Consider the following 13993-nt stretch of genomic DNA (forward strand, 5'->3'; position numbering starts at 1 on the left):
GGTTTTTTACGGGGGAAATTCAGATAAATATTGTGCATGTAGGCTAATCATGGAGGTTGAATGGGCTATAGTATTTTAATATGTTAAAACAAGCACACACACAAAAGTATTGGTTATGCAAATACAATTTAAAGTTAAGGTAAAATAAAGCAATTTTCGTTTACTTTGTATTGTAAACAGAACTAATGCTGAAGTAACTTCTTGTACTTAAACGTTGAGACCATCTGGGGAAATAATTTAATGCTGCACTAAAAACCAGTAGGGCGCCCTCTTCTTCTAGATCAACCCCCCCCCCCCCCCCCAGAAGGGTTGACATCAACTACTCGTTTTCTGTGAACAAAACACAACATCCGGGATATGTTTTTGACCCACTTTCTTTCATGGGTACTCGGTATCCCAAAGACAGACCAGTGTTGAGCAAGGGGTTTTCCGGTTACCCGCGGGGTTACTGTACTGATAATAGCAAAACAGGAAGAATTTTATGCGTTGTGAAAACTCAAGACTTCGGAATGCTGCAATATCTTCAGAAAAAAAGACGATAATTTCACCAAGTGTCTATATTTGGTTCGAACACAGCTATATTGACTCAATATATCACACTAAAAGGTTTGGAATTTATTAATTGTGTGTTATTTTCGGTTTCGTAAAGTGAAGTGCTTCATTTCGCAGTTGGATGTAATTTTAACCTGGTTCCGAGTCCAAACCTTCCCAGTTGTCGTGCATTTCAATAGCGCAGTAGTTGAGTCGGAAACCAGACCAGTCTGAAAGTCGCATAAATTTTGTGTGATTTTCGTTTGTCGTATTTTTATGATAATACATTAATAATTGATGTAATGATCATAATAAATTTATGATTTTGGGTTGGTTTGTAGTTTCTTTTATACATCAAACAACAACTCATAAACATTAACATGGTACTTTTAGTAATATTTATTCCAACTCAACTCAATTGTAATTGTTCTTGTTGTTGGTTCCGTTGTTTGTTGTTGGAGTTGTTTAATTTGGATTGGAGTTGGTTAATTTGGATTGGAGTTGGATTGTGAATTTTCAGTTTTAAATAAATTAGTTAATTTCAGACTCGGCGAGTCTACCAACTAAAAATCTGTCATTCATTCATCAACAAAAACAAACCTGGCCTGGCCTAGCGGCTAGGCTAAAATAAATTGCCAACATTGAGTAGGGACTCTTTGAAACATCATTCATTCATTGGTATTGTAGCCCTACTTCTCTAAAAACTATCCACAAAATCATCATTGATATTGTTTACGTGTACGTCTCCGGACTTCACGGTCTAGCACATTATAACTAAACTGTAAACAAGTGACTATTGACCCCTTGCACGTGCGTCACACGCGGCGGCTGATGCCACGCTCACTAGGCCTGGGCGAACTATTCGAATATCCGGTTAATGGCGAATAGGTTTTCCTATCCGTAACCGCGAATGCCTTTTTTTTTCTAACCGGATATCCGCATAGGGTGCGAATAGCTATTTTATAAACCGGATAGTTCTGTAATTACAACCAAGTAACTAGATATTCTTTAATATCCGAACATCCGCGGACGTCGGGCGACAACTGATAGGAATGTTTTGTCTGAATCCTTATGAAACTTTTATCAAGACAGCATAAAACAGCATACATTAAGTATTTAACTATGCTCACCTCCGTGAAGAGTTAAAACAATGACGTTTCTGACGTAATTTGTTCAAAGATTACAAAAGTTTTCCTTCACGTAGAGTCAAACACGACCAAAAGAAAAAGCAAATCGCCATCTTTAAATTAGATCTGGTCATTTTTATGAATGAACCGAGTGACACTGTCTAAAACTAATATCAATCCGTTTATATAAATTATTGTTATTATTATTTTTTATTTTATTTTTTTAAATAGAGCCTCTAGCGGTGAAAAAAACTATTCGAATATCCGATTAATTTCGGATAGTTGGCTAGCGGTATCCGAATAACAAAATTTCACTATTCGCCCAGCACTAACGCTCACCATGTTGGTGGGCAGTTAGGTTTACGTGTATTAACGCTGCGTCGCCTAAAATGCGAACTTCACTGCATAACGCACAGCATACTCTATGCATAGAGTTATATATGAAAACGCACAGTGAAATTGCCCACCAGTATGGCGCATTCAAGATTGTTATGATGATGACGTCAGGTGAAATGGGTCAATAGTGTCATGAGTAAGTCTAGGAAGCTAACAGTGTATATAGCACATTTCTTTCTGGAAACCAGATCTCTCCAATATAGCTTGATCCAGTATCTGGCAGTAGCGTAACAGGGGCGCTGTTCTCCTTTTTTTAAATGGTTGACTTCCTTGGTGGTACTTTTATTAGAATTATTAGGTTTATTTATTAGAATTAGATGTCAAAATTTTAAGGATTTCAAGGCCCCCTACTATTCTGAGGTTCGTTCCTCTCTGCTCTATTGCAAGATATTCCTTTTTGTAAAAATAAGTGAAAAAGTGGTGGCAAGATATACAAGTTTTCACAATCACGGTTGCGTTTTATCTTTTTTACCGACTGTACGTTACATGTATGTTGTTTTCTTGTATTAAATTTTTCAGGAAGTTTTTTGTTGAAAGCGCCCTCATGTGTTAGAAATCTATCATTACATCGTTTCTCTTTTTCTCAATACAGATATGGAACCATCGTCGATAGGATGATTCAGAACAAGTCATCCTATTCAACAGCTGTCATCTTTTGCAGCAAGTTTCCAGAGCGCCAGGTCCAATTTTCAATCCAGGACAATTCTCATATTCAAGGCAAACCTTTAAAAAAAGGCTCTCAAAACACTTCAGTTGCCGAACGTTTTACAGACTGGTGCTAATTTATTCGGAACCACAATGAGTACTGCAACAACCAATGGAGGCAGCGGCCAGACTGTCCTCAGTCCAGGCGCCAGCCCTGGGGTTAGTGGGCGAAAGCGGCAAACCAACAGAGCTTACAAAGCAGAGGATCAGGCACTCTCAGAAATCACACAGGAGGTAAGCAGATACATGTAGGTTTGTCTGTTGATATGATTTATCAATATTGTTCAACACTGGATACTCTTTCAATATTGATTTTCGTCAATATCACTAAATGTGCCAGATTGGTTTAATCTCAATTGTTCACTTATTTTAACATAAAAGCTTTTTTGTGGTAACATGGGTAACAGGTTTTTTTTTTTTTTTTTTGGGGGGGGGGGATGGGGGACGATTGTTGGAATAAAAAGTAACATTGGTGTTCAGAAAGCTCAAAGTTATCCTCCATACAGTTTATCTTTGGTTTTAAGAGGTAACACAGCACAGTGACAAAACACACATCTGCTACAAGCCTACATAAAAAACACGCACGCTTTCACAATTTATGGAATTGGGGTCAACAGTCGTCTGTGAGGATTTCAAATCGGATGTGGTTGTTTTTATTCTGAATAAAAAGATTTATAAGCTCGAAGTGGTTTAATGATGTTAATCGCACTCGCAGACTGATTGAACTAATTTGGTTTGAACTTGATTTGTTAAAGTTTTCAGACACACAAAGTTACAACCGTAGTTAAAACTGCTCAAAGATACTGTAGTACTGTGTCTGTATGACCTATTGTACATGTGCTAAGACACTGGCTCTGGTGAACTGTCCACAATGGTGTCACTGGCACAGTTACTTTTTGTGAATACTATAATCCCATTATCATTTGTTCTGATGTTTGCTAAACAGACCTAAGCCTGGATTAATGTTATGTACAGTACATCACTAGCCTGGCATACAAATACTCATCAAGCTCGATGAAGGATTCATCAATTTAACCTTTGCTTCTTGGGTAGCAACTTGATAGCTTGTACATTAGTGGGCCAATCCAAAATATGCTACTGTTCCAGTTGGGCTTTTTTTTACCGTGTGTTTCCACCTGGGCCCAATTTCATAGAGCTGCTTAGCACACAAATTTGCTTAGTATGAAATTTCTGCCTCGATAAAAACAGGATTACCAACCAAATTTCCACATGATTTTCAGGATGAGCAAACAACAGCTGAATACCAGTAACAAGCAATTCTATGTAACCAATGGAAATTTGGTTGGTAATCCTGTTTTTATCAAGGAAGAAGTTTCATGCTAAGCAATTTTTGTGCTTAGCAGCTCTATGAAATTGGGCCCAGGACTTACTTTTCCCAAAGTTTGCGCAGTAGGTTTACAGCAAGGAGCTGTTCCCATTGAACTTTTAAGTGGCCTTATTAAGTTACTGTTGCTGCGCAGAAGTCTTTCGCGACCTCCGTCAGCCTGTTAGCGAGGTCAGATTACCGTGCATTCCAATTGGATTTAATTTTGTCATTCTAGAGAAAAGCCACGGTAGGCGAACTTTAACCAAAGAAAAGACCAAATCAGTAAAAGATCTGTGTTGATTTAAAGGGATGGTAAACTTTTGATTTAGCCTAAATTGTACACTACAAATTAATGACCACATGTACAAACTTTGGTATGTGTAAGAACAGCTGTTTATTTCAAAGAGTTTAGGTTTTAGGTTTAGAGAGTGGGATTCAAAAACATTTCAATCTGAGAAATACCTAGTTTTGAAAAACTTTTATTTTGATTCTAATTGGAATTCCAATATGCATGAGCCTACATTCAGGCGTGTATGCTTTGTTTTGGAAAGGGCAAGGGCACCAAGGCGTTTTCGCCTTGGTAAAGGGCACCCTATGAGGAAGTTGTAAGTTTGTTCTGGAGCATTTCAAGGGCACCAAGGCAATGACCAGGGGGCATCAAGGTAGTCACCTTCATTGCCTCCGTGAATCAGGCCTGTACATTATTGCTGTGAGTCTGTAAAAAGAGCAGATGTCCACACACCTGACACACTTTCACAAGGATTAAAAAAGAGCGCTGCAACCCAGTCCAACAGTCACAAAACAACAAACCGCAGTAAGGGGGGGGGGGGCGGGCTTACTAAGCAAAATGCATAACAATCTGAAGGAAATTGAAAATAATGCACTTTAATTGTATGGGAATAAAGGGAAGGTACACATTTGGTAAATTGTCAAAGACCAGTCTTTTTACTTGGTGTATCCCATCATGGGCATAAAATAACAAGCCTGTGAAAATTTTAACTAAATTGGTCATCGAAGTTGCGAGAAAATGATGCGAGAAAAACACCCTCACTGGACGAATTTGTGTGCTTTCAGATAGGAATAAAAGACGTCTGTCTAGAAGTCTTTTATTATTTTATTGAGAAATTACCTCTTTCTCAAAACCTATGCTACTTCAGAGTGAGCCTATTCTCACAATGGTTTATACTATCAACAGCTCTCCAATGCTCGTTACCAAGTCAGTTTTAAGTTAATATTTTTTTAGTAATTACCAAATGTGTACCTTCCCTTTAAGTTCAATTCCCAAAAGAAGGCTATGTCAAGCAATCTACATTTTGGCCGTAAGATTTCATATATTTTAAAACATAAATTGTTCATATATGACGTAGATATTAAGTGCTGGTTCAAAGGTTATCCAGTCTCAATTCACTTAAGTTTTTTCTACGACCCCCATGTAGCAAAAATATAGCAAATAAAGAAACAAAAATAATGTGAAATATCTTACGAAGTCGGAAAAGCCCTTGTGGCCTTGTATGGTCTCCGGTTCCAGTCGCTTTGCGGCTGAAGTCCACAGCTGTCTTAGCCACAAAGGCCTCGACGAAAGGCTACATTTGTAGGGAAAAACCTAATCTGTGACCAATTTCTAAAAGTCAGATTTTAATACGCAGTGCAGTCAGTTCATTCATACACACTGTACATGTGTACATGTGTAGGCCTACTGTGTGAAATGCTCTGGTTAGAAAATTACAATTTCCTCATTTTTAGGGTGCCCTTTACTAAGGAGAAAATACCTTGGTGCTAATTACTTGGTGCCCTTGCCCTTTTAAAAACGAAGCATACAGTCCTGGGAATCGTTAGCTGTTTTTCATGAAATCATAATATGCCAGTAGTCAGTGCTCAAAATAGCTACTGCCCTTTGCATTTTATAGACTGCAAATCAAGCAAATCGCATCAGTGCTAACAAGGTGTGAAATTGTTCCTTACACCCAGATCAACCAAGCAAAAGTGCAGAGCCAACTAACATTCGGTTCTCACTGCATATAAATAAGCTCATTTTCAAAAATGATTCACTTAATGAAAATGTATATGTGCCTTTATCAAGTTACACATACACTGACAGTGCTGTGTACACGGATTTGTTGGCTATAATGTAGGTTTCTGAGTGTTTATTTTCTCTGATTATGCAGTCCATTCCGTAGGCTATATATTACTTACAATAAATATGTTACAATCAACATCAATGTGATTGTGTATATCAGCGTTTGGCTATGATCATTCACTTTATATTTCTTATTTTGATGATTTTTTTAAAAATTGAAACAAAAGGGCCTATTACACATTTAGTCATGCACAGTGTATGTACATTGAATAGAGTACCGGGACAATACGTGGTATAAGCTTGGGCGATATCACGATATTATCGAATATCGCGATATTAATTTGGAAACGATTTCGATATCGGATCGATTTGGTTTTAATCGAAATATCGATATATCGCGATATATCGCGATATACATTGTATCGATATTTCGATTAAATATCGCAATATCACGATGTTTTTCCTAGCTGAGACATCTTGTGCCCCATTGGTGTTGAACACCTCTCCTATGCTATGACTTTCTCTTCTACAACTTTCACTTCCAGATTGAAGACTGATAATGTCAAATTTAACTAATACCGATTGAGCTCTTGAGATTTTATGCATATGTTTACATACATGTAGATACACCAAATGTGAAGACTAATCTTTGACAATTACCAATAGTGTCCACTGCCTTTAAAGACTTGTAATTTCCCCCCATTTTCATAAGGAGTCTACAATGTACGGTACATTGAAAAATAAGTTGACCACAAGACTGAATTTGACCTTGGGGGCGGCTTTTAAGTTTGCTCTCTCAGTAACCTATGAAAATGATAGTGGGCGTATTTGTACTGCCAAGAGGAAGTGTAACATTTTAATTATAAATATATTTGTAGTGGGCAGATGGTTTGCACTACATTATTATCATACAGCACTTGAATTAGTCACAAAGTGCAAGTCAGTTTCTTGTGTACTCTGCACTTAGTTTGTTTAACTGTCCAGGGTTTGTGTTTTATTTTGTAATTTTTTCGTAATTTTCATTTAAAGGTGCTGTTCAGTTTTGCACACCATGCAGTGGACTACTAATGTACATGTATTTAGTGTGCGGATCTATAAAAAAATGTTTGTTTTGATGGACAGAGAATTAGACTCTGCAAATCTTGTCCATATTTGAACATTGTAGTCTATCAAAGCACAGTGTCTGTTTCATTTACGCATTAAATGGGACCATGGTCTTAAAAATGTTCAATATTATTACGTGCAAGACTTGCAAGGTCTACAGTAGTTTTGCTGAGCTGGAAAAGTGCATGACAATGGACATTTTTTAATTCATATACATGTATTTATCCTGTGATTGACACATCTGTCTTCTATTCTCTCTAGGCTGAGGCTCGTCTGGCCAAGAGGCGTCAAGCGAGGGCCGAAGCTCGTACAATCAGAATGAAGGAGCTGGAACGGATGCAGAGAGAGGTATGAATTTTCACTTTTACTCAACCTTTTACTCACTTTTACTTTAAAAACTTCCTAGGGGCTTGTAAAAGGCACAGTCCACTAGCTTGGTGTGTTTCTTATCAAAAAATCTAGCGCAAGACCTGCCGATATACACATGTATCAGTTGTCAAAAATAAATCTTGTCAAAAATAAATCTTGAATCCATGTTCCTGATACCTTACGTACATTTTCTGAGGCCAGTGAACAGGAATATGAATAATTTATGGATTGTCTTCCCTTTTATCAGGCCTGTGAAATCTCCGCTTTAAAGCGGATTTCCGCTTTTTTTCATTTTCCCATTCGGCGTTTTTCTTGGGCTCCGCTTTTTTCCCGTTGTGTGTTTTTATGGCAAGCTCCGATTTTTTCCCGTTCCGTTTTTATCTTTTTTTTGTTAACATTCGATATAGATCGGGAAGCTCTTTAAATTGCTATTTGATTTTGACATGTGAGTAAAATGCTCCGCGTTGGTCTTTCTATGGAGCCGTTGTTAATTTTTGGTTTAGTGCGATGTCTACATGTATATTATGTACTCTAATGTCATTGTTTCATTGCACCAATAGAGGGCGCTTTACTAAAAGCTGTATTAAAAAGCCAACACCTTGAGACAAGATTAGGCACACATGGTTTTCCCACACGACGTCCGTACGTTATGTAATGTATATTTTTGTGACAAATAAAAAATATGGCAGTCGACGACGAGGACTCATCGCGCTTGTGGAATTACTAATGCTACAAAAATATCTTGAAAATGAGGATGCACAACACATTGTTACTATGTAAGAATTGTGGCCTATGTTTCTATGATTTTTTTGTCTACGCTGCAGTTTTTAATTCAAGCCTTTTAACATTCGTGGTTCTGGCCCAAAATCCGGACAACAATTTTCCTCTTTTTTTTTCATGACCCACTCACAGGCCTGCTTTTATGTTGTAATGTTCAATGTTCAAATGACAAACTCAAAAGGGGGCATTTATGAAATAAAGTCACTGTGAAAAAAGGTTGCTTTGCAAGGCGTTTTTCTTCTTTTAGGCCTACATGGAATCTGTAGCTGTAGCTGTATTCGCCAATTTAGACACTGCCTAAGATGCCTAATAGTTGTAATGTGCTTTGCGCTCAAGTACTGTATCTCTGTGACTACACTGTATACAACTACATTTACGTGGCTACTGTATGAGCTGTAATGAGTGCTAATAAAGCCTGGGGGTAGAACTTCAACAGAGTTTAGAAAAGGCTAAGTAAACCATCCACACTGCAATAATAAAGCACTCTTACCAATCTTGCCTTCCTTTAGTCCAAAGGGTATATAAAAACTATGTTGGTGAAATTCTGTTTTTTATATTTGATGTAGCTCAGAAAAGACCAATGACTAAAAGTCTGTTCCTTTTTGTATGTCTTTCTTTCTCTTTTAAACATTCAGGCGGAGGAGCAAATGGACAAGGAGTACGAGCAACAGAAAGAGGAAAAGAAAACAGTAAGTGTTTTACTTGGGATCTATTCCCTGATGGGTGTGTCAGTTAATGTGTTGACCTGTAATGTCAAAGGTCAATGAAGGTCATGCTACTTGCTAGTTGAATTACACGCCAACATACATATTACATATTACTTATTACATGTTTCATTTTACACCAAATGCACTTGCCGAGGTTGTGTTAATTTTTTCCCCTAAATTGGAACAAAGGTATAAATGTAGGTGTGTTTAAAGGTGTTGGCTAGGATCTGGAACACAATTAATTTAAAAATGACCATCTGACATGACATGAATTGTTGCACTAACCGGTTTGAATTCTACGCTCTTGGTCCCCATTCTCCGCTTGCACAACAAGTGCAAGCTGTGTAAGCGTAGCATGCCTGGTAACGTGGAGTAAGCACGCACACAAGCCAAAATTTCCTGCTAACCTGTGAGTTAGGCTTGTTGTACATGTAACCGCAGAATTCCTGCTTCCACAATCGATTCTTTGCTTATATGGTACATGCAGAGCCATGAAATTGTGCTTTGATGTCATCAGTAATGAACCCCCCCAAGTTAACGGTTATTCTTATTACACTCAAATGCTTACTTTACTTGGAATGTTTGATGTAGCATCGCCTCAGACAAATCATGGTAAACTTGCATGGTAATCAGTCATATCATTGTAGTACATGTCCCTCCTACATGTATTTCCTTTGTTGTGTTGAGAGTAATGTGTGCCTGGTGTACAGTATAATTTGAATGCATCAATGTATTTATTTTGCCAAATTAAGAAGTATTTGTTCATTCATCCATTTACTTTCACCAAGTGACAAGTGTATGAAAAAAAAAATAAAATAAAATAAATAAATAGTGCTGATTTTTTTACATACATTTATTACAATATCCAACAACTAAATAGCACTGATAAAATATAACAGGAGCACAAATTTACGCTTACCAGAATAAGGTAACCAGCCAAACTACCATGTGACATGTACAAGTTGTGACTGGTATCCTGCTCATTTCTGCTAAGCAGAAATGTTTCAATCAATATTTTCTGCTGAAGCAGCGCCACGAAATCGGGCCTTTGTAAGAAACCACAAAGCCAGTTTGATCAATCTCAATCGTTACTCCCACCTGCACCTTCCAAGATCTGCAGAAAAAAAACCAAATTAAGTTGGTTGATCACATGCCATCGATGTGTGTGCGTTTTTAAAAGGGCAAGGACACCGAGGCATGTCTCCTTGGGACCCTGGGAAATCATTAATTTCTACTGTCACAAGGCACTAAGGCAATGGCCAGGGGGCATGGAGACGGAGGCAATTGCCTTTGTTGCCTCCGTGAAAATTTGTTTTCTCGGTTATCGTTTATTGTTTTCTTTTATTTCCATCATGGAGTAAATAAGGGAATCAATGTGTGGTGAAGTGGTTTTCAACTAGTGGTTTAATCCCAACTAGGCCTGGTTCTTGATAATTTTACCGAGACGAAGTCGAGGTAAATTATCAAGAACCAGGCCTCGGCGGGTTTAAACCACTAGTTGAAAACCGATTCAACACACTTTGATTCCCATTCATAAATACCTTTTCGGTCAAAAACATCATCACTTTTTGGTGAAAAAGTCAAATAAATGCAAAAATTATAGTCGTTAAATGATTTCTTTCAACACAACACCCCTCCAGCTATGAAATGGTAAAGCCCTCCGCCGCCCTCGGGTAAACAAGTCCTTAAGGGAATGCTGTGCGCGTCGTGCGTATTGCGTGATGTGGCACAACTGTTTCAGCCGTTGCTCTCGACCAATAGGAATGAAGAAACTGTCTAATAAAAACAGATGCAAGGTCGCGTGTCACGCCTATGAATTAACACTTTTTATCGGTCATAAACAAAGGTTTATACACACCCACCTGACGCGCTCTCCACCAATAGGAATTGCGAAACTGTCTGAGGTATTTATGAATGTAAAACATTTGAGTATGTATTCATGTGATAAGAAGTTAGAACTTGTGAAGTCATGTGATGTGTGTCTGTTTGCACACTGTGAATGGTCTAGTGGTTCCCATGCCCCATTTCCTTTGTTTATTTTCCAAGTGTCTGTCAGCTTTGATGTAATGTTGTATTTAGCAGTGAAAGGGTACCTACTTATAATAATATAAGTAGTGTGTAGAGATGAATGTTTGCAAAGCTACAATGTACTGGTGCGTTATTAAAGGCACACGGTGCCTTGGATCGATCGAGTTGGTCTTTGAAAAGCGTTTGTAACCGTTTGTTATGAAATGCATGGGTAGAAAGATGTTGTAAAAGTAGAATACAATGATCCACACAAACATGCCTCTAAATCGCATGGTTTTCCTTTTTACCTCGTCGACTAAAACGGTCGGCCGTTTATGGTTGACTCCCATAAATGGCCGATCGTGTTAGTTCGCATAGTAAAAGGAAAACCACGCAATTTTGAGGCAAATTTGTGTGGATCATCGTATTCTACTTTTTAAAACATCTTTCCAACCATTATGCACTTTATAAACAAATGGTTAAAACGCTTTGTATAGACCAACTCGTCCGATCCAAGGCAGCGTGTTCCTTTAACCCTCCACCTTATATCAATAAGTAATATTTGAAGGGAAGCTTTCTGGTAACATTATCTTTAAAACTACTGTCAAAAGTGTCTGTGGATGTTTGTGTTTTGTGTCATATAAATAGTACCCAAACCCTTTAAACAACAAATTTGGCTAAAGAAATCTCAGTTGACAGTTAGTGTTCAGTCTGTCATACTATGGCCTGACCCACTGTCGTTTCTTAGAAACTGGTCATTAATTTCCTGTATGTTTCTAAAAATAACATGAAAGCCCCCTTAAAATGCGTCAAACAAAATCCCTGATTCGCCAAATGCTTACCTTTCCTTTGGATTACATCTCGACAAAACAAACTTCACAATTTATTTAGTTGATCCACTCCGCCAGCTGATGTAATTGGAAGTTGCGCTGTGTTTGAGAGTACAGTAGTGTCCGTAGTGTAGTTGCATGAACCCTTTAGCATACACTGTACATGTAGCTATATAACCAAGCCGTAGTGTTATTTGTGTGACAGTTATACAGGAGTGGTACAATAGCTAAAAATAAATGTTGCAGTCATGGTTTATGTTTTATTTCATCCACCACGCATTGAACATGAAATTACATACATGTACATGTGAAAATTTGGGCCTAATCTGTTGTGTGAGGCAAGAGAAAATTGTGAGAAAAACAATTTTCTGCATGGTAACACATTGTCCTTATAAAAATTTGGAACAACAGAAATCAGCTGATTTTATCATTTTTGTAGGTTTTCCAAAACAGTTTTCTCTAGTTAGAGAATATTTCCCTCTGAAATGAAGTCATAATAATAATATGACTTCATTTCAGAGGCAAATATTCCACAGAAAACATGGTTTTCCATACAGCTTTCAGACTGAAATTTAACCACGAACATCTACTCCACGGTAGTAGAATAAAGCAAGACAGTTCTCTAAAAACAAACTCTACCTGGCAAGTAGATACACACATGGTGTTACCGCAAACCAAGTATACACTGTATTATGTTTTTTGTCCTTACAAATCCTGTTCAGTGTATATTCATCTTTCAGTCACACATCTGCAAGCATGATGATTTGGTGACCATTCCGAATCAAGCAATGTTGTTAATTTGTCAATTTTGTTGTTGTTGGAATTATAATGTCTCATTTCACATTTTATAATCTTTATTTTATACCCTTCTGCAAGTTTCATTACTAAATTAGTTTTCATGCTTAAATTGTTGTCGTAGAATATAAAGCAAGACAGTACTCTAAAGAACAAAATCTACCTGGCAAGTAGACACACACATTTTGTTATTGCAAACCAAATATATGTATTGATACCTTACCATGTAATGGCTCAAATTCCATAAATGCATAAAATAAGTGTTTAAATTTGAGATACTGACTGGATATTATGTTTTGCCTCTACAGAAAATTGGGGGAACAGCTCCACCCGTAGTGCCCAACTCTAGTGGAGGGAGCTCATCACGGAGGGGTAGCGAAGACTCCACGGAATTTGAATCAGCTAGCATCAAGGTAAACGCACTTCCACAGAATGAGACAAACCTTGTTCATACCTGACTTTCTCACCAGGGTCCCTGGTGAAATTTCTCATGGGAGGGGTTCTACACACTTCTCATGAAATTTCTCAAACATTGTACAGTTGTAAGTTTCTTTGGGAACAGTCTCCCAGATTTGAAAGTTATTAGCTGAACAAATAAATTGCATTTCAAGTTCCCTATTTTAAACTTTTCCACAATCTTGGTTTCTTTCTTGATTGCTATAATATATTATATTTTCTTGAAGCTTGCTCTCAATCCAACTAAAAGTCATGTGAAGTGTGTATTCAGGTATCGGGTACAAATCTTAGTGTTGTTGTTTTGTTTTTATCCGAGATTTAAATAGTAATTTTTGGTTGAAACAAATAACAATTTACTAGCACAGGACCTGAACATGTGACCTCTGGCTGAACTTGATTTAAATTGTCACGATTGCTGCAAATGTACCTGGACTTACTTGTTTTAGACAAGTGAAGCATATTTAACTTTGTAAATGCTGATAACGTCCATGGTAATGGTTTAACAAGAAACAAGGTAAAGCTGTGGAGAGATTGCAGCAATTTTGTACACCTTTGTGTAGCCACAGGTTGAGGAAGAAACACCAGAGGAACGGCCACCAACTGAACAGCCACCAACTGAACTACCACCATCCGATACCATTCAGATGGTTTGTATTACAAAGAATGAAGGCACTATGATGCATTTTAATGCAACCTGCAACCTAGGCATTTATCATGGTGTGGCTATCTGTAGTTTATGGCTATTTTAGTGGACAGGGACATTTTATACTTTGCATCTGGGG

The 13993-nt window shown here is 37.6% G+C and overlaps 1 protein-coding gene across 1 annotated transcript in view; it reads left to right on the forward strand.

Annotated features, from left to right (window-relative positions):
- The first annotated feature begins 405 nt into the window (after positions 1-405).
- Positions 406-13993, forward strand: part of LOC117300264 (leucine-rich repeat flightless-interacting protein 2-like) — a 30817-nt gene continuing 17229 nt past the window's right edge. The window contains exons 1-6 of the mRNA XM_033783997.1: positions 406-606; positions 2647-2993; positions 7529-7615; positions 9052-9105; positions 9715-9735; positions 13064-13168. Of these exons, the coding sequence (XP_033639888.1) occupies positions 2853-2993; positions 7529-7615; positions 9052-9105; positions 9715-9735; positions 13064-13168 (408 nt within the window). The 5' untranslated portion in view covers positions 406-606; positions 2647-2852. The remainder of the gene's footprint in view (positions 607-2646; positions 2994-7528; positions 7616-9051; positions 9106-9714; positions 9736-13063; positions 13169-13993) is intronic.

Source organism: Asterias rubens, chromosome 15 (genome assembly GCF_902459465.1).
Source record: "Asterias rubens chromosome 15, eAstRub1.3, whole genome shotgun sequence".
Lineage (NCBI taxonomy): Eukaryota > Metazoa > Echinodermata > Asteroidea > Forcipulatida > Asteriidae > Asterias > Asterias rubens.